Below are 21,299 nucleotides of genomic sequence, written 5' to 3'. Positions count from 1 at the left end.
CTCTCCTGCGCTGCAGATACACAGTCTTCTCCCCCAGCGCCTTCCTCACCTCCACAGAGTGAAAATGCACACACGTGTCTTGCAGATAAAACTTTGCTCTCTCGAGACACCTCTAAGACGCTTGGTTCCCATCTCTGCCCTAGGGAGCAATGTGATCTTACTTTTTTCCTTGGACCTACCATCCGATCCTTGCCACCCACCCCGTCGGGACAAGAGGATGCCTCTGCGTCAGCGGAGGGGTGGACAGCCGCCGAGGGGCTCCCCCGCAGGACCCCCCCCGGGGCTGCTCTCTGCCCGGGAGCTGGGGCTGCGGGAGCCCCGCTCTGGCCTCACCCCCACCGCGACAGGACCCTCCAAGTCCCGCGCCCCTGCAGAAGGTTCCGACACCCAGGAGACTCTGCAGCGCCGGCCTGGTCCCGGTCCTCAGCCTGGAGGAGTTGGATTAACCAGTGCCTTGGACTTGTTTTCGGCTATTATGGTCAATATATTAAAGGTATTTATTTAAGAAAGTGCCTATCCTGCCAATCTTTCCCCATGAGCTCTATTTTGAACACACCCTATAATTACTGATATTACCCTGGCAAATTTTCCCCATGAAGTTTTCTCCACTAACAGCCATGATCGTACTTGTCTGCCTCTCCACATTATAATTATCACCAGGCAATATTTATAACTACACTATTATTATTTATGATATTTTATGCCCTACGAAAACCTATATGACATATGCTCAAACTTCAGCATCTGAGACATTCAGACTTCAGCTGGGACATTCCCTTCAACTTGTGTACTTGTTCTCCTTACATTTGCACTAATAGGTTAGCTGGAGTATTTATTGTAAATACGGGAGTCCCATCAGTGAGAAACCTGCAGGACTTGGGTTAGACTCCAGCTCAACATATCTAAACCTCCCACTGTGATCTCTTTCATACTTTTTTTTCCCCAGTTGGTGCCCATTTCAGGACTTCTGATGGTTCAGGCTAGAACTGTCTATCATAGACTCTTGCTGAGGCAAGATAATTAACTAAAGGAGTGCTTAATTATTCCAGATGGACAATGGAGCATAGCACATTTATGCCTCATACAAAACATAAATAAACAGAACAGAATGAACAACACAGGTTTGCTAGTCATGGCCCAGACTTGAAATTTGGCACTGCAATGCTTACAAACAAATGTAAATATTTTACTCTCACACTTCTAAAAAAATGAAATAAAACTCTGTCTTGTAAGCACCTTTAGTTTCAATTATTTAAGATCAATACTAACCTAAATGCCTCTGTCCCTAACATGCATCTCCTCTCCAGGGTCACAGACCTTTCTTATAATGAAATCACTGGCTTTCTCCACAAATATTACTGCTAACCAGTTTCCTCGGTTTCATATGCGTAAGGGCTATAAACTAATGAGCAGATCTAGGTTATGTAGAAAAAGTGTAGAAAGGAAACAAATGTCGAACGTCACATTTACATTAACTTCTCACAGTTCAAATGGCAATTCATCCACAACATAGTATGAATCATGCAGTAAGAAAAGGGAGGAATCTCCAGTTTCTTTATTTGTCATATGGTCAAGCGATGTCAGTATCAGTGGCTTTAAACAAAAAAAAAGATCTAAACATCCAAAAGAAAGGAAGAGAGAAAGCAGGAAAAGGTCTAGCTTTCCACAAAATCCATTTCCTTTACAACGATGAGCTCAAACCAAACCAAAAGCTGCTGACGAGCAGGGTCTTCTGTTCCTTCCATGCTTGTCTCGTGGTCTGGTGCAAGCTGGGAATCAAGGATATGGGACTGGTGGATGCAGTTTGTTTATATATATATATATGTATGTAAGTATTAATATGTATATACATACATACACATATATGCACACAGATATAGTCTTCCTAAAAATGCTCTTTGCAGTCCAGAGGCAGCAGGAGTCACTGTGAAGGAAGAGCTGGGCAACATATGGCTGTAGAGTCTGCACTGGAAAAAGTCACTGGCTAAATATATGCCGGCTGTTTGTTTTCTTTTATTTTCATGAGGCGAAATACGAGCTCTGCATAGAGTACAGCCTGTCAATGGGGTTTCCTACTCTAGCCTGCATGGAGTTAACTTCGGAAGAGGCAAGAAAACAGTCGCTCAAGCTAGTTAAAGAGGTATCACTGTCGATATCATGAAAAATGGAGTCGTTTCCTGCAAATGAAACGTATATGTTAAGCTTGATTCTGTGCAGCCAGAGGAGGACACAGTACACACAGATGCTCATATGTTGCGCACTGCAGCAAAAGGGAACGCTCCTGGTTTTGTTTCTATATGTTAGTGTAGTTTTGCTCTAAGGGTCTGACCTACCAAGGAGAAGGCTAGCAACCAGCTCGCAGAGTTCAGCTGGCAGCAGTGCCACTCGAATCTGCCAGGATTTCATTTATACTTCAGTCAGCAGCACAAAAGAGAGTCTTGGCTGACGACGTGAGCAAATGGTGCCGGGGAGGAGCAGATCACTGGCTCTTCATGAAAGAGACCTTTTTGCAGGGTGCAGGGGCCACCAAGGAAGGTGGGACCAGACACTGAGAGCCCACTACAGGGAAAAGCGGTCTGAGGGTCATAACCACTAATGGTCTTCATTCACACACAAGGTCAAAGACAGATCTACAAATGCAACAGGACCCAGGAGAAGACCCAGCTTCCCTGGCCTCAAGTGAGCTACAGTTATAAACATGCTTTCGTTTCAGAAAATTCCACTCTTTTGGGGCTGGTTTGGAACAGCACCTTTTATTTCCCCTAGCAACTAAGATGTCAGCTTACTTCAACTCTCAAGGTACCAGAAAGCTCTAGCTCAAGTCCTGTGAGCACCAAGGATGTGTTAGTCCAGCTCTTATTCCTTATGCACTCATTTGAAATGTCTTTGTGCCATTTCCTGCACTGGGGTTTTGGAGCACAGAACCTGCCTCTCAAGGAGTTTTGCTTAGAAAGCCAAGCAAACAGCAACAAAATCACAAGCCATCTAACGCTCAACTGCACTTCAGATGTCCTCAGCTTCTTACAGGATAAACTAAATTGCCTGGTGTGTACCGTTGACTTGGCTCACTGGGAAAAGTAGTAACACAGACCCAAAGCAGATTTCTTGTTGGCCAGCGCATGCTGTGCTCATGAAAGTGATATGCACGTGGACCTCTACAATGAAGTGCTCCTGGTCAGCAGAAACAAGTCTGACGTAACAGGCCCTTGTGGGCTACAACAAGGCCAACAATCACAGTCTGAGAAATCCTCTTAAATTTTATTTAAATGCCACACTGCAATTGTCCAGAATCAATTATTAGGCATGTAATGCTTGTGATGTGTTTGGTACCTATTCACTTGATGGTGTGTGGTCAGGAAATCATGAGAGCAAACCATCATCTTGATTTTGGGCAGAGAATGGAATTATGCAGGAGAAATGTCCTGTGGTAACACATCTCTTAGTAGCTCATGAACTGTTCTTTAACAAATCCATGCGTCCAGTCTGAGGGATCTGAGAGGAATGCTTATTCATTCTGGAATGAATAGATTACTTCTCTTTATTAGACCACTTTTCAAGGCACTTTTTTCCCAAAGCTTCTAAGAAAAAGGAAAAACTTGTGAGGGAGCTAGAATTTGGTACTGTTTATTTTTCTACGTCTTGGACAGTGGTTTAAAAAAGTGGAGCAGGAGAGGTGATGTTGCTTGTTTTATCATTTATCAGAATTACACTGTGAAATAGTTCTGAAGGGTGTCCAGAGCCTGGGATGAGCTCTCTTCTAACACCCTTATGTGTACATAAAAATATACACACAAAACTGACTGGTACAAATTCCCTGGTACAAATCCCAGAAAAAGTATTATAAAAGCAAGTAACTCTATTGAACCTTTGGTATGTGAACCAGCATACGAACCCTGCTATTTCTGATGAGGCAGAATGATGCATGCCTTACCATAAGGGTTCATGTGGTCGCCTGGCATTTGTGGAGGGGTAAGACCCTGCTGAAATGGGTCTGTGCCATAACTGCTTTGATCCATTGCTACAATCTGCTGCTGTGGTGGTGCAAGCGGTGTGTAAGATGTCATCATCCCTTCCATTCGGTTGGACATCACTTCTGCAAAGCAAGCAGGAGGGCACAGTCACTGCTTAGGAACAAAGAGGCAGCAGACAGCAGCTTCAGTGGCAATACTGAAACCGAGCGCAGAGTGAACGCAGCTAGGCTTGTCCTGCCATTGAGAGGAGCCTTCCAAATTTTGTCTGAGAGTACAACTCTGAGCAGTAAGTTGAAAGACTTGTAATTTCTGACTGTGTCATTTCTGGAGCTCCTGGGTGCTGGACTGTATCTTCCCCAAGTCTGTCCTGTGCGTGACATGGCCCTATTATTCTCTAACTTCTGTTGGTACCAGTTTTTCTGGCTCTGCGTAGAGGAGGATTTGAGGCTGCAAGGCCTTGGGAGGTGAACGACCTCAAGAGCCAGCCCTGGTGCCTCCGTGCGGCTCCTGCCCCAGGGTCCAGCCAGCTGCTGGGGCACGGGAGGGGCTCCCTGTGCCGTGGCTGTGGCAGTGATGCTGACGCCCTTGCAAGCAGCCTGCAGATGCCCAGCTGAGCATGGTCCTCCTTTCTTCAGGAGAAAACAAACTGGAGGACCTACCTGGAGTGAGACTCCCAGAGATTTCCTCCAGTGAAAGCGCCTCTATAGTGCACATTTCTTGTAGAAAGGGGGTAACAGCTTCTGTGTAAGCACCTCCAGGGTCTGGCCCCATGGGAGAACTCTGAGAACTCTGTTGCCACTGATGATGGCACACATTATTCACAGACTTATGCATGCCCTGTATGGCTGTACTTAAGAAATTACGTGGGAATGGCACTTCAAGAAACTTTGCAGATTGCTTTCCCCTTGCTTTGCCTTCATCGCAAATCCCCTACCTTGCCCTAGTCGCTGCGAGTTTTGTTGCTCTTGCTGCTGCTGATGCCTTCGTGCTAGTTTTTTCATCTGAATAAAAGAGGAAGAACAGAACAATCTCATGGCTCTGAATGCAATGATTTTGTTTCCTTACAAAACTCTCTGCAAACACTGAATCAATTAATACAGACCATTTATATTCATGCACACGCCACTGTGGGTTCAGTTTCATTTCTAAGCTTAAACATTTCAGTTTCCAGTTCATATCTGCATGCCAAATTTACTCCCAACGTCATGTTGCTTTGAGCACATGAACTTAATGTCTGTTTTTGAAAGTTGCTTTTCTTGTACGGATGCAGACAGCAATGCATGCAAAATATGTACAGTTCAGTCCCTGGGATCTCAGAGGTATGTACTACCTTGAGGCGGAGGGGGAAATCTGTGTTGGAAGACAATTCGTGTTTGAGAACTTGACAAACAACCTACCTTTGCTCTTTGGTTTTGAAACCAGACCTGGACAACTCGCACACTGAGTCCTGTTTCAGCTGCTAGTGTTTCTCTGACCTACAGGAGGAAATGTTTCATGATGTAATTTTTAATATTTAAAAAAAAAATCAGTTATGTTAGGAGGAATATGCCCACACTTACAATAAAACCTGCATGTACAGAATTACTTTTTAAAATTCCTCATCTTTTTTGCAGTGTGTTCAAGTTCTGCTCTTCATGTTGCTACCAGCTTCATAACTACTGAACAAATAGTCTGAGCCATGTAAAATGACACTAAGTCATTTCATGATTTTTATTTTACCCATAAAACTGTTCTGTGCAAAAAGATACAAATTTGGCTATGAATATTTTTCATATTGCTGAGGTACAACTTCATATTTTAAAATTGCAAAAAAGCACATTGCACCGTCCCAAAAGACATACTTTGTACATCAGTAGAAGAATGTCACTTTTTGCAAAAATGACAGCTTTCAGGATGCACCTCCATTTTTTCCTAATCAAACTTAGGAGGAAACAGTTACCTGGCTGGCTTTTCGCAAAGATTTGATTTTCACCAGCTTCATCAGTGAAGCAATATGTTATACCTTTCCCTAGCTGCTACAAACAAGATCAACAGCAGGGTTAAGTTTCATAAAAAAGCCAGACTGGAAGCACAAGTAGTGGGACCAAAGCTGAGCACCCGGCTCACTAGAAAGCGACTCCCTCTGTGGTGGGAAGGGGAAGCGCAAAAGCCACTTGTTTACCTGGGCTCTGGTAGTCAAGGACTACTTCATGGTTTGTCAGAACCAAATATTGCTGTTCGGCAGGAATCAGCCATGGAGCTGCTCTGCATACTGTGGGTGAATATCCAGAAACAACAATGAGCTGATCCTAAGCTGCTGATCACTCCAGTCTGAAACGGTTATGTGGGTGAGTATCGCCATACGCTGGCCTGGTTTCTGTATTTGCTCCAAGGCACCTGCTGCTGTCCTGGGAAGGGTCTAGGGGCTGTCTGGAGCTGCCACCTGACCCTGCCACCCCCACGGCCTGGGGTCAGAGCTGACTTCAGGTCCCTGATGAAGCACATACCTTCCTACAGGGCTTGGAAGACACTTCAAAGGATGCTTTGAACGCTCGTCTCTGCTGCGTAGTAAGTATTGTCCTTGGTCGCTTAGGTCTTCTCGGGTCCTTCCCATCATCACTTCCTTTTCCTTGGGTTACTTGTCCTTTGGTGGGCTTAACGTCTCCGTCTTCATCATCACTTTTAACTGGTGAAAAACGAACAGAATATAGATTTGTAGTTGTTCCACCAAGATAACAGGGGATCTGAGAACTGCTCTTCCACTGCCAAACTAGCCAACAGGTTTGACTGTTATCCCATGTCTATCTGAATACCTAAAGCAACTGCGGGCAGGAAGAGACGATCTTAGATTTGTGTGCACTGCCTCAATCAAATGACACAAAAGCACATTAAAGTGCTGAATTTTTAATTGAGGCCATGGGACTGATCAGGGGATGGAATTTCGGAATATGCTTCAATGGTGCTACGAATCGGGCACAGAGAGACTTTGTGCCCTTCCAGCATCACTTGGTCCCCTGTGGGCTCACCTGCTGCAACCTCACCAACTGATACGCACCTCTCCCTTTGGAGCAGAGCCGCATCTTCTCCCAAAGCATTAGCTGCAGACAGGTACTACAGCCCACACCACTATGGCAGCAAAACAGTGTAAATGCAGATACTGCAAAAATATCTCAAAATCTGTTTAGCTAAATATAGTGTAGTTATTGTTCTGAATATTTTGAGCTCTAGAGATAATACTAAATACAATCTTTGCCATCTCATTTCTGCATCCCACAGAAAACATCAGTATTCTTTCTCTGTGAATTTCAGCGTGCCTATGTGTGCAGGCACAAATTTCTTTCTTGGTAAATACAAACAAATATATGTATGCTTGTGTAGACCAAACAGATTATTTGGATTTTCTATAGTTAAAATCTAAATATTCATGCAATTTGGTGATATTACGTGTGTTAGTATATGGTACTTGGAAATCTCAGTCACAGTGGCAAAGATTTAAGAGTAAGTACAAATTTTGTTGTGAAAAACAACTTTTCAACTCAGCATATTTTCTTTCACCAGACTACTGATTTTTCTTCGAGAAAACATGAATACACCATTATAGGGACTTCAGCATGAAGAAACACACCGCAGTTTTTATATACTCAAAGATTACGTTTGGGGAATTAACAAATTAGACTTTAATTCATTTTAGGGTCTGATTATTATGCACCTAGCAATCTAATCACCTTTTACTTTAATAAGCATCTTTTGCCTAATGATTAAAGAGAAGTTCAGTCATTTTAATAACCATGACATTATTAACTTTCCGGCATGCCATTTCTCAGGAAAGGTTTGTGAGGATTAATATTGCTCATTGGAGAGTTACTTTTGTGTCCAGTGGATAAATATTTGATTGGAGAAGGACACATACTCAGCTAGGGCTATGTGACATCATTTGCTCTCACACAGGCATCTGGGAGATATGTGTTCTCAATGTATTAGACAATGGGAGACAAAACATCCCATTTAATTTGTCAGCTTGCTTTTCAGGTTTGGGTTTGGCTAACAGAATAATGAGGGGGAGGGGGAAAGCATCTCCAGGAGTAAGACACTACCCCTTGTGCCAAGGGGAAATGAAACCGAAACCAAGGCTGTTTTGTGCCACTGTGGTAGTTTGCTGCTGATCACAAAATACAAAATCTGGTCCTGAAGGAGAGCTCAGCCGTGCCCAAAGCAGATCCCAAACGCGGCTGGCTGGCAAATGGCAACCACCAGTGCTGGCGTGACGAGCGGGGAGGGCAGGGGATGAGGATCTCCATGCCCACCCCTGCAGCATGGGGACAGCCCCGCACACCCAGCTTCTCAAAGGGGGTTTTGTCTGGACGCAGACAGGTGGAGGGCAGGATGCTGAAGCTGGCGATGAGAACGACATGCTGAAGGGCAAGTAGGAAACTCGCATGCCTCGGGCAAATTCACAAAGAGCCCAGACCCTGCGACATGAGATTTGCAAAGCACCCGAGGCCCTGCAAATACAGTATGGTGATAAATAACATGCTGCTCCAAGAAAGGCCCTGGTCCCGCATGTCCTGCTGAGTCAGCAGTGACCTTTGTCTTGCCGCATTCCTGACACAAAAGTATAAATTTCAGCAATATGGAGAATACAGCTCTCAAATTAGAGATTAAGGATAATTACTGCTCTTAGCTAAACTGGAATAATGCATTTTCCCATAAACCAGAGGCAAACATTCATGTCATTTGTACGCTTAAGGGAATGGTAATTGTTGATTTTCTTAGATGTTTTCTTGGGAAACAAGTGTGAATTATGATGGCTGGCAGCGATTTGTGTACACACTATCTCTAGTCTTTGGATCAGCCAGGGCACACTGGCAGCAGGAGGTTTCCAGTCTCCTTGAGCGTATATGGCACAGGAAGGATGCATCCCGTCTCTCCTGGAGTTGCCTGTGAGCCTGAAAGGCAGTCCTCACTGTGACCAATGCTAGATCCCCTGGGTTTTGGACTGGAGAATCCAAATGCAGTGTGTGGACTATTTGTCCTATACAGTACTGTGCTCCGAGCCCCAGACAGACAGCAAGCAGATTTTGCTCACTCTCTTTTAAAACCTTCCCTAGGAAACGGGTGGAGGAAAGTAAGTATCTGTGTCTCCATCACCATGAAGAACTTGGGGAAGACACCCATCAGCTGCTGTCAGCTATCTTCTTGGGAAGGCAAAAGCTCTGGTCGCAGCATGGAGACCCTCTGCCTAAACTCCCAGGCCAAGCGGTGCAGACTCTTGCAATCACACTGTTCAAACGCCAGGTCTCTCTGAAGAGAGAGGTCACACTGCAGATTACTGGTAGTGCATTTTACTAAGATACTGAGCCTGTCGCCCCCTGATCCTAAACAGTTTGCACTCATCAGGAAGAGTGCAGGACCTCAAAAACACTCTTGGACATCTGTAACAAGCAAACTTTGCACGCCTCACTTCTGTACTGTATGTAGCACACAACTCACAGTGCAGCTATCCTTGGGTCAACACAAAGATGATCTCTTAGGCTGAAACCAGAATGGGGCTTTGACACAAAACAGCAGGTAGACAGCAGAGAAACTAGAGCCTTAGCAGCACAGAAGAGACATACTGCCAGGGAGAAGTCTGGATGAAGTCAGGAGAGCCAAGCATTGCAGCTGGCTTGAAAGCATCCAGAGACAGACTTCCCTGAACTCCTCATTCAAGTTACTGCTTTTTGTGTGAGCCCCCTTGCCTGCCTTAATGGGAGTGGATACGCACGCAGCCTCACCAAGCAGGCAGTGCCCCTGCCTTCCTGCGCCGCACATGCTATTGCTGCAGCACAAACTCACTTCTTGGTTTCTTTCAGCTTCTCCTCAGCACTTCTGTGTTATACCTGTAGTTTTTCTTAAAGTTACCACTTGTGACTGGCAGAGAGAATACTCTTGAAAACCATATTACTACTTTGTCCATTTTCCTAGCTCAATGCTGAAAAATGTGTTAAGTGGATGGAAGAATGCCTATGGAAAAGAGCATGCTTTAAATGAGGTCTCAGGTAACTGAAGTCAGTCTGATTCACATTTTGTGATCTTAGAGAAATATGTCTTGACAAAACCAAAAAGTTTCTGTCCTTTACTAAGCAGCAAGACAAGGAAGGGAGTCAAGTTAGCGAGAACAGACTACAAGTAGGGATTTTTTTAGCTGTGTCTGCTAATTAGCATGGGCGGCATGTGCATATAGATAAAGCGGGTGTGTAAATGGATGTACTTTTCTATAAGAAAGCTCCACAAACCCTTGCAGCTTTTCCAGTTGGAGCAGGTGTGAGAAGAGCTCACCTGAGTCTGAGTCGTCTGGGCTGACCGAGCTCAACAAGTCTTTCTCTTTTTCATAGTCACTTTTGCAGAGCAATTGCCCTTCCTTAAGAACAAATTCATCCCCTTTCCTCAGCTGTCGTTCGCAAACGCAGCAGCAGAAACAGCTTAAGTGGTAAACACACTCCAGGGCTCTCATCACAAATTCTGTTGGGGCGATCTTTTCCATGCAGCCACTGCACTTGGCAGCAAAGAGCCTGTAAAAGAGAGAGGCAGGAGAGTCAAAGGGAACACCAGACCATGCACTCCATGAATTTAAATATGACAAATTCTTTAATTTAACTACAGATCAGCTTGGCTCATGCCTTTGCACACTGGGAGACTTGCATCCTTAGTCTTGGAAACATCACAGGCATGCAATTTATTCAAATCTCAATCCCTTTGGTCTAGAGATTCTCAAATCACCTTTGCTGGATAAAAAAACCACTAAGGTTTGTCCTTATCTCACTGTTTTGTTCCTCTTCAAAATGAGAAACAAAAAGGAGCTCTCAGAGTTTGGATAACGTGTTCAAAACCAAATTTATTTTAATTCACCCTTTAGAGGAAGGACCAATTCATGCTTTGTTTTATACAGGCTCTCTGGTTTCAGCACTTAAACCCTATTCTGAACAGATTTCATGGCTTTCCATTTTTGGTATTGTCTGTCTCACAGGAGGCTGATAAATGAACACAGAAACAACCATGAAAACTTAGCGCTATTGCTGAGGAGAAGATGACACACACACACGCAATCGCACACATGCGACTGATAAAGAGAGGAGTGAAATAACATGGCTTTTCTTCGGATGTTGAGTTATTCCAGAACAACCTGTCTCTGAAGGGAGTACTGTGCATTTTAAATGGTGTGAAACATCCTTTGGCAGAGATAGGCAGTGATACAATCTGCTAAATTACCACTATAATCACAGGCTCTAGAATATACACTGTATTCCAGTCTAGTTCTTATTAAACCTTTATAAACCCCTTCTTCATCCATCATTAATTTTCTGAGATAAAGTTAGAATGATTTAGATTAATTTTATTTTGCTTTTCTAATGGCGACTGGGAATCTCCCTAAGTGAGCTTTTAGGAAGAGGGCTGTTCAAATAAAGATGAATAGCTAAGTTACGTCCCTGCATCACACAGTGGGCCTGGTGATTTGAAATTCAGTGTCTTTTATGGCAATACATCAAAGTGCAAGGTGCATTAATATTTACATTTCGGCAATGAAATTAACACAACTGCACCCATGTGTTCACAGGAAAAAAGGAGATTCCGCCTTTTAGGATGGGGTATGCTAATTTTTTTTTTCATCCTCAAAATTATCACCTTTTTCATAAAAGGCGATTATCTTTGATTTTTAGAAGGCACGGGCTGTTGTAGTTACTGATTCCTCCAAAGCCTCCATTTTGTCTGAGCTGAGAAGTACAGCAAAATGGCAGTCACAGTTGCTCCTCAGCAAAATGACAGAGTCGCAGAACAGGCAGGAGGGAAAAGAAAATGTAAATACATTTGCATACGGCGTCCAGAGAAAGGCTGGGTGCCCAAGAGCTTGTGGGCTTTCCCCATTTGTATCTTTCGACCTAAAAAAAGAGATCCGGGCTATTAACCTTGCTGGCTCAGTGCGCACCTCCGCGTGACTGCAGCCACAAGGCCATGGCTCCGCGCGGCGCGAGCCACACAAGGTGGACCGAGTGGCTCTTTTCTGGGTACGTAGCGGATTAAATCTATGAAAGGGACACCGATGCCTCGCAGGACCCATGGCCGCCGCTAGTACCTAGGCCATCTTATTGCACACAGTCTGCTGGGTTTGTCTGCAAGGTTTTTGTTCTGTTAGACGCAAACTTTAACAGAAAGAGAGAAATATGACTTTATGTTCTGACTAGGAAACATCACAAAAATGTGACAACGCTTTAGCTAGCAAATTCCTAAGGAGGCAATACTTTTATCTATACACAGTAACATCTCTGAAAGGATTAAAACACCAGAGGAAAAAAAGAGCAAACAGATTTTAAGCACTTTCAGAAGTTGTTTCTATCTAACTCTTAGACCTGTTTGACTCGGTTTAATTAAGCTCGCATCTTTTGTCTGAAGGCTGTCGTTAGGACCGAGCACACAGAAAGACTCCGCGGATCAGCAGACGCGGTGCGGTGCGCTGCCCCTGCCCCTGGCCGCGGTGCCGCTCCCAGGGGCCGCCCGGCGGCCGCCCGGCCCGGGAACGCTCCCGGGGCCCGGCTGCAGCCTCCCGGGGCCCGGCTGCGGCCAGCGCCGCCGGCCTGAGCGACCTCGGCGCGCAGAGACCGGCGACCGCGCCGCCGCCGGCCCCGCCGCCCCTGCGGGCGCCTCCGCCAGGCCGCTGCCCTCAGGCCGGGAGCGCGGCGCGCTGCGCCTGCCCCGCGGCGAGGCCCCGGCAGCGGCCCCGGTGCGGCGGGACGCGGGGCCGGGCTCCGCCAGCCGCGGCGGCCCTACTGCGCGGAACGCAGAGCGGGCGCGGCGCTGGCCCCGCTCATCGCTGCGGGCCCGCGGAACCGCGCGGGCGGCCGGCCCGCCGCAGCTCCGCGCAGGCCGCAGGCTCCCGCCGCTGCACCGGGCGAGGAGCGTCCGGAGCCCTCCCCGGGAGCCCTCCCCGGCAGCGGGGAGGCGGCGGGGCCTGCCTCCGGCCGGGGAAGGGGAAACAGCCGTCATATGGTTTACAAGAAATTTTATGCGGGAAAGCATATACACCTCCCCCCCCCGCATTTCTTCTAAGTGAGACATTAAAATAATCTGCTTTCTCCTGAGCCTTGTGCTGCAGAGTGCATGGCTTACACCTTTGCTGTCATACTGCTTTACTGAGTGTTGGGGGTTTTATTCCTTTTTCTTCAAAATAAAAGATGTCTAACGTAAATAAAAAATACTTTGTGTTATTTATTGGCAATTGACTACTGCCAGAAAGATGGTGCTTTCACAGCAACGTTTCCAAAGGCAGTCTTTCGGTCATAACGAATTAGATTGCCATCAATGTAGTATTAACTCGTTCAAATTAAATTGGCCTGGCAATACTGCATGGATTTTGGATCTTTAATTCGTCTGTTGCCAGCGTAAGAAAATTCCATACTCTGTGCTCGGTACTCTCTGCATTGTAACATGCACTCGCACAAATATACACGAACTGCACCATGTTGGGTTTAATTCTGAGATTATAAAATCTTCATTAAATCTATCTTATAAGGTGTTTATAGGTATTTTTTCAGCTTCCAGTGAATAACCCAAGGTTATGCACTTTTTTTACACAAGGCAATCTCACAACAGGAAACTAATCTTGACAAATGACCAGACTTTGCTATCTGTGATCTAAAACACTGCTCATTAGACTGTTCATTTTATAAACGAATGGTAATAAACCTGTTGAGAAGCGTAGGATAGCAGGAATACTTTACAGATCACCCCTTTACAGGTTTCAGTCAGCACCATAAATTTGAAGGGGAGCATGCAGATACTCTGTGGTGAGACAAAATCCCTGTCCCATGCCAACCACATTTAAAGAAATATTTCTTTCACTTTCTATGCATTTTACAAATAATTTGCATAACTCTGACTTTTTACCCCCTTGGCTGATTTTCTCCAGCTCTCTTCAAGTTAACGTCAAACCTCAAAATCCTTGGACTTGTTAAAGTATGTGGAGAGTGGAAATCAAATGCCTTTATTAGAAGCCCCAGGAAATCTCTGACTCCTAAGCACAACGAAAACATTCCAAAGAAAATGGTTCAAAGAGGACAAAGGAGCAAAGCAGAACAAGAAAACCTTGTTTTGAATCAACGATTGCAAGAGTTTTATAAATAAATTCTGTTGCCTGGACAATTTTGAAAGACAACTCAATAGGTTTAGGAGTTTTTAAGTGTGTTTGCCTCTATGCCTGAAACACTTGGGGATTCAGCTGAGCTAAAGCTTGGAACAATGGCCTGTCTGTCCATCTGAGGATCTGTAATAAACGCTGTGAAGCAACTGTACAGTACGAGATAGGCAAAAAGTCTTCATCGGCTAAAACTGGGGGAACTTAACAAATTAATTTTCCATATATATAAGGGGCAATGAAAACGCTAAGACGTGGTCCTGTCTTTAAACAGTAGAAGAAAATGTTCACCAGCAGAAGAGGCCATAAAGATTTTATTTGTTAGGATATCCCTGTGAAGTCAGGCTGAATCAGTAATCCTTAGAAACAACCACAGTTACATGATCCATTGTGCCTTCCTGCATGGGCACAACCATCTGGTGTTTAATACGTACTGCTGATTTATTATCTCTCGCGTAGTTATCTTGCAGTAAGTTTGACCCTGCTATGCTCCTGAGAATCCCGGTTCTGTTGTTTACTCTTCCGATGTCCTGACAACCCACCCTTTACCTTTCTGTTGCTCACCCAGGTTCTTCCATTTCCTCCTGTCTGTGAGCAAATAATTTTAATTGTTTTATTATAACTAATTTAATCTGTGCTGAGAGATCTCCATGTGCAGTGCAAAATTTGCTGTTCATATTAAGCGTGGTTCAAGAGGTTTGTTACACAGAACAGAGGTATAAAAATAGACTAATTCGGTCAGGTTGTTTATTTACTGGACCTCTGCCGTGAAGCAGTAAATAGAAAGTTATTAAGCCACGTTTGATATATGCAAGGGGACAGATGCTGCTGTCTACCTATCAGAGACGTTAAATCATTTTCCCTTCTGTGTTATTCTGACATTACGTTACATTTGCAAGAAACCACAGCAGATACCTGGCTTTTCTTTATTTAATAAGTATGCAAAGATGGTGGTCACAAGCTTTTGTAGATATTGCGGGTATATAATCTCTAGCTCTGACGCTTTTCTTTCGGATAATAGCCTGTATATGACATCCCTATCGTGCCTCTATAGCCAGCTGGGAGTTCGCTTGGCACTCGTATCATAAGAAATATGTTAGAGCTGAAGTAAAATATATTATGCTTTTCACACAACTGAGTTTTATTAAGAAAAGAAATTAAATTACTAATGAATGACATCTGTTACTTGTTCTTTGGGAGAAATTTTGATACTTCCGTCTTCTTTAGATGAAACAGAATGGGGAAAACACTATGCATGAGGTTTTTTGCCAGCATAGGACTTGAACATTTGCTCATGGGTGCTTATAAAAAACTGTTGCTTGGTTGCACTGAATTCTGAACATTCAAAACATCTCAAATGCACTAAAGCAAAACAGAAATATTATAATTTTATGATTTAAAAAAAATAAATTTTAAATATTTTCCCTGCAGAAAAAACAATTACATAGCTTATTAAAGCCAATTCCGTAGCTGAAACTTCAGTAAAAGAATGCTAATTCCCTTTCATCAAGTACTAATAAAACATGTGCAAAAATTAAAAGTTTCTAGGAAAAAAAAAGTAATATTTAGAGAGAAACTAAAACAAAGAAACCTTTTTCTTCTTCAGGGAGAACTGAAGAAAATATTTATTGACCCTCTATCCACAGGTGCTGTAGCAAGGACACCAACTACTGGTGAAAGCTTGCGCTTGTGCTTCACAATGTGGATTTAGATTCAAGACTGAAATGTAGCCTGTCTTGGTACTGAGTTACTTTTTCTTCCCGTGAACGTTTTACCTGCATTTTCATGAGAAGTCCTGTACTGCTGTGCAAAGGCAACCTAATGGATAAAATAGTGATAGCAAACACATGCTATCCCATGCTAAGTGAAATCTTGCTCTGAAGTTGGTGGGAGTTTGACCATGGACACTGTCAGAGCCACAAGCTCACGTAACCACACTGTCCACCAACGCTGGATCCACCAAACAAGCTCACGTCACCGCGCTGTCCGCCAAACACGGGCCCCAGGCAGTGTCACAGGATGGCCATACCTAGATGATGGCTTACGTCACAACTGTATCCACAAAAATATTACCCTTTGTTTGATTTCCTTCCCACTGGAACAAGAGGGGAAAGTCCCACTTGCCTCGATAGGAGCAGGATTTGGTTCACTTTTAGACTCTGCTTCCCATCAGCGGCAGGGACGGCAGTGCTGCGTGTACCCCTGTGCCATGTGGCAGTCCCGGCCAGACCAGCATTACTGGCCTGTACTGCGACAGAAACGACAACTGACAGAAAGTCTCCCGCTCTGTGTTAATTTTTCTGTTTACATAGTTTCAACAAAGGGAAAAAGTCACCTGTGGACAGCGAGCTGACGTCCCCTGCTGAGCAGAGCTCAGGGCCCTGCAGCTGCTCCACCGGCGAGCACCTGTCCAGAGGGACCTTCGTGCAGACCGACTGTTCCCAGCTCCCTCCCAGCACACCAAGACAGGTCTTGGCTGCCGCCCATTCTGACGGGGTGGGTGTTTGGCAGGTAATGGACTGGGACAGCTGGCCCCTCACATGGTGACAGGCGACTGCTCGTCACAGTCTCAGAGGTTCTCAGGCCACTGGGCACAGGACTGCCCAGCCACCCGATACCCAACCCTGCAGCCGAGGCATCTCAAAATCCCTTCTGCGGGCGGGCCCTGCGTTTGCTGACCGCGCCAAAGCTCTCTGCACTGGCGGTTCCGGGGTGAGAACCACGATGCTGAAACAAATGGAAAAGACCTAGCGAATGGATTCACTGAAGTGCATAAAGACACACAGAATTCAAAGCTGCCAGCCTAATGCAGCTTGTTCAAGTGGGGCCGCAATGACCTAAAAAGTTATATCTTCCTTAACTGTAAAGTAAAACATAAAATGTAAAGTGCAGAGGAGTTTCTCGCTTCAAGCAGAATGTGACAGAATGGATTCTCCTCTTTGCTTAATTTTCATCCCCTAATTGACCACTTTGTTCAACTGTCTTCCATCACTGCCACGCAGTTCTATTTTATAGCATTATTCCTTACAACACTTTGATGGAAAAATTTATGAAGAATCGAATTATTGCTGTTAGAAGGGAATTAAAACAATTTTTCATTTACAAAGTCACTGATATTGCTCTACTGTGCTCCACCTTTGGGAATCCAATTGCTCTTCTCAGCTACTCCCATTCCTCTTTATAGCATGGCAATTGCACTGTACAGATTATGGCTGCAATTTTCTCCTAATCTGTTCCGTAGAATAGAAACTGTTATAAAAGTTAAGGGCGCCAATTGACTTGATAAAGCCAGGGCTGCAATTAAGAAGCCTCATGGATTAACAAAATGATTTTGTTAGAATTATATTTTTAGGCAGTGCAAACATTTGGGAAATAACATTATTTTTGCCTATGAGTTTAAAAAAGGCTAAATGGGCTTCTGCTGTTGTGCTTTTTGTATTGCTTCAGATTATACTGAAGTGCTATAAAAGCATAGTAGGTGTTGGGGATTTTGTACTTCTGCTGCAGCTCTGCTTAGCTAGGTCATTACCGAAAACCAATGTTTTTTTTTTGGTTTACTTCCTTTGGATTTTTATTCAGTTATTTACACACATTAAACTAAATCCATCTTTATTTCCTACCTGTACAACCTCGCTGATTTCCAGAGGGCTAAGCAGCTCGCGCTCTGCATGGAGAGGGCGTCTTACTTCACAGCCCAGCTCTGTGTGCGGACTGCCTGTCTCCAGCGTGCTGAATATTCACTCGTCTGATGAGATGCCTTATCCTTCTTGTTCACTAAGTGGCATACTGAATTTACAGTTGCCTTTGAATTTACATCGCAAACAACACAGGGAAATTCTTCTAATACAATTTTTATATGAAAATTCACCCTACAGGCCCTATAAGCAGGGAAATTGTACTGTTGGTGATTCACTGCCCCGGCCTTCACTTTTACAGAAAAAAATAATCATGTGTCAAAGCAATTCAGATGTAATTTCTAAGTTATTTCTTGGCTGGCAAAAATGACTTAGGGAAAGAATTTACACAGGGCCTTTCCTCTCAACTAAGATCATTAAGAGGAAGAAACGTTATTTGCCAGTATAAAACAAAATAACTTCCTGTGCCTGCTGCACGGGTGCTGTACAAGAGCGTGTGCCCAAACCCATCAGCACAGCCAATTTAGCAACTGATTTGCAAGGGAAAGATACCTTAGTCCTGTGGTGTTAATGTCTTTACAGTGGGGGGTCTATTGCCAGCTTCTCCAAACTCATCAACACAATCTATTATTAATACCCAGAAAGACTTTATAGTATCTTTATAGCACAAGGCAATGAAAGCTCTGTGGTGTAATCTGTTATCTATATTGCAAAAACATGTGAAATAAAACAAAACATAGACACTTCATAAACAAAATGTTTCATCTGTTACATCTCTCTGCCTCTCCTATACATAAAGCAGTAGGGTGCAGGAAAGGCATTCAGAGAGATTTGCTGTTAGATGTGGGACTGCCTTTTTAAATTTATTTATAACGTGACAAACTTTAAACTGAATGAAAATTTCACTGAGATGAACATGTTTGGATCTTTGCAAAATTAGGCTGCATCTGCTTCATAGAGCAAAGGGTTTTAGAAGCAAAATACAGCATCTAAAAATCCTAAAGGTAAGCTCTTTACGATACAGTGATGAGCTGGTCAACACAACGCGAGGACACAACTGTGTTGGGGCGAGGAGGGAGCAGCAGTCTCTGCTCCCACCATCCCCCAGCAGAGGCAGGACCAGGTACTTATTTCAGGGGCATTGCCATGGTAAGAGCTGAAGAATTTGTCTCCAGTAAGCAGCAGCAAAACCAAGTACCCGCTGGCATTTTCCCGGAGGCAGTTATTGCTTTGGAAAGCATTCAAGAGCAGAATTTGAGCAGAGTTGGATCTTTTATTCTGTTATTGATCTACATGTCAATATTTTATATGAGAAGCCCAGAATTACCCTACACTCAGTCCCTAGGAACAACACAGTTAGAAATATCATTTAACAGCAAAGAAGTAACCACACAGTTTAAAACCCAAGAAGGTTTTGTTTTGAATAAACAGACTGTGGCAAAGGTAGAACTGAGAAGGGGATACAGAGAAGGTTTTGTATACTTGGTGCATATATGTTTGCAATACAGTAAGAACCAAAAAAGCCCTCAACACAGGCCTGTGTCTTATTTCCCAGATGCCCTTTTATTTTCTTTACCTGCTGAAAATAAATTGTTCTTTTGTAGTGTTTCTCCTTGCAGTCCGACTGTCAGCTATTATTTTTCTATTTCCTCTTTTTGTCACTTTGCATTATTTTTGGTGCTGTAATTCCCATTTGTTCCCACTCCTATCTTCCTGTCTCCCATTGTTCCATTTTTTAATCCCCAGTTTTACTCTTCTTCAGCTCTTTTTTGGCCCATTCTCAGTGGGGTTTGAGAGAATACCCAGGCGTGACTCCCTGCTATAGCAACCACACCTCCCCAGGAAAGCCACAACAATCTCTTAGGGAGGAGGAAAGTCTTTCACAAGCTGGCAGCAAAAGTAAATCCTTCTTCAAGAAACAAGAAGGATTAGCAGAGAGCAGTGGGCTGCAGACTTAACCCTACCCCTCATTTCTTTAGAGCACCAGTCACTCAGAACCCTGCTGTGATGTACAATTAAACAGAACCCAAAAAAATCCTGAATGACACAAGAGCCGGATTGTGTAAAGGTTTAATTCCACTTTAATACCTTTCCAAGTTCAGAACTCAAAGATAGCAATTTAACCCAAGAATCCCCATCAGAGCATGAAAAGTTGCTGCTTGTCTTACAAAAGTCCCCGCTATATTCTGCTCTAAATCATGCTCTATTAGCCTGACCTTTAATGGATCAATTTTTTTTTCCTCAATCACCTCACATAGTATCTCTTTACTGTCCTTCTTTCACAAACTGTGTTCTTCTGGTAAAACAGAAGAGTCTTATCAGAGGCACGGAGCTTTGGGAGAAACTCTGTAAAAATGACCACTGAAAAAGGAAAAGGAACAATTAAAAAAAAAAAAAAATCCACCCCCCAAAACTCAGACAACTAAAGGTGTGTCCTGCAACATCTACGAATGATAATTTATTCTTATAGTGTGGAGTCACTCTTATTAACATCACATCAATTACTTCTTACTAATATGATGATGGAAAATAAATAGCTCTCTTAATACAGGCTTTTTTTGAAGACTCCAAGCATCTGATTCATCTTTTTTACATTAATGAACAGACAACTGATTCATCTTTTTTAAGTTAATGAACAGACTAGCCTAGTTTTTCTAGTATGGACGATTACTGTAATTGTTCTATACACCGAATTTTTAGATTAACACAGAACTACCAAAATCTCCTAGCTCCTGTAAGGCCAAATATGGTTGACAGAGTCCTAAAGACTTAGCTATCACCATCTGTGTTTGTATTCAGGCTTTGGTAAACTAGAGTCTCTAAACCCATACAAAAATATTTATCAATAAGCAAAGCCCTATAGCATGCCCAGACCCTCCTTTTGCCTGGAACCTTAGCACAGGTTTTAAGTTATTCCAGCAGTTAAACACATATCACACAGGACACTTCCACATGTGTGAAAATGAAATCCCATTAGACATCAACAACATTATTAGGCATGCAAAGAGGATTATTCCCTTAAGCTCACAAGACTGAAAGGTTTGTCTAAACATTTTATTAACTTTTTCAGAACTTTTTTTAATTAAATGAAAACTTGTAAGTAGGTCAAAGCTGGAAAATACTACTTAACTTTTGGTTATTTGTATGTATATATATTATACACACATGCACACACACATGCATACAGAAAAAAAAGAAATGCCTGTTAGAGAGAAAGTGTGCAAAACCCCCACCGCATCACAACAGTATGGCATTCCTTTCTTTTGGCAAGAAAACTTGTATGGCTTGGAATTGTTCTATAAAAGCGCAGAAATATCCCACAGTGTTCCTGAGGGTTCCATGAATGTTTCCAAAAATGAGGTGCTTTGTTGAATATCTGGCTGAAAAAAAATCCTGCTCTGATTGTACTGTCCTTTCTACAAAGTTGACATAGCACTTTTTTTTAACAGAATATTTGCTGAAATAGAATGAAGTTTGCTCACCAGTAATTCTGAGGTTCTTAAGATCATCTGCTAAAGATAAACAAAGGAGGAGAAACTGTGTCAGTTT

General features: G+C 43.5%; 1 protein-coding gene across 3 annotated transcripts in view; it reads right to left on the bottom strand.

Moving 5' to 3' along the window:
- Positions 1 to 1,689: 1,689 nt before the first annotated feature.
- The window catches only part of LMX1B (LIM homeobox transcription factor 1 beta), a 102,991-nt gene continuing 83,381 nt past the window's right edge, over positions 1,690 to 21,299 (bottom strand). The window contains exons 3-8 of one of the 3 annotated variants that reach the window (XM_075439472.1): positions 10,269 to 10,501; positions 6,458 to 6,636; positions 5,369 to 5,446; positions 4,858 to 4,972; positions 3,953 to 4,093; positions 1,690 to 2,177 (exon numbers count right to left, since the gene is read on the bottom strand). In XM_075439472.1, coding sequence (XP_075295587.1) covers positions 2,020 to 2,177; positions 3,953 to 4,093; positions 4,858 to 4,972; positions 5,369 to 5,446; positions 6,458 to 6,636; positions 10,269 to 10,501 — 904 coding nt within the window. In that variant the 3' untranslated portion in view covers positions 1,690 to 2,019. Of the gene's footprint in view, positions 2,178 to 3,931; positions 4,094 to 4,857; positions 4,973 to 5,368; positions 5,447 to 6,457; positions 6,637 to 10,268; positions 10,502 to 21,299 lie in introns of all 3 variants that reach the window. The other 2 variants (XM_075439471.1, XM_075439473.1) reach the window with 2 other exon arrangements.

The sequence above is a fragment of the Opisthocomus hoazin genome, chromosome 19, assembly GCF_030867145.1.
Source record: "Opisthocomus hoazin isolate bOpiHoa1 chromosome 19, bOpiHoa1.hap1, whole genome shotgun sequence".
NCBI classification, from domain to species: Eukaryota; Metazoa; Chordata; class Aves; order Opisthocomiformes; family Opisthocomidae; genus Opisthocomus; species Opisthocomus hoazin.
The sequence above is the reverse complement of the archived record's forward strand: the minus strand, read 5'-3'. Positions and strand labels throughout refer to the sequence as shown.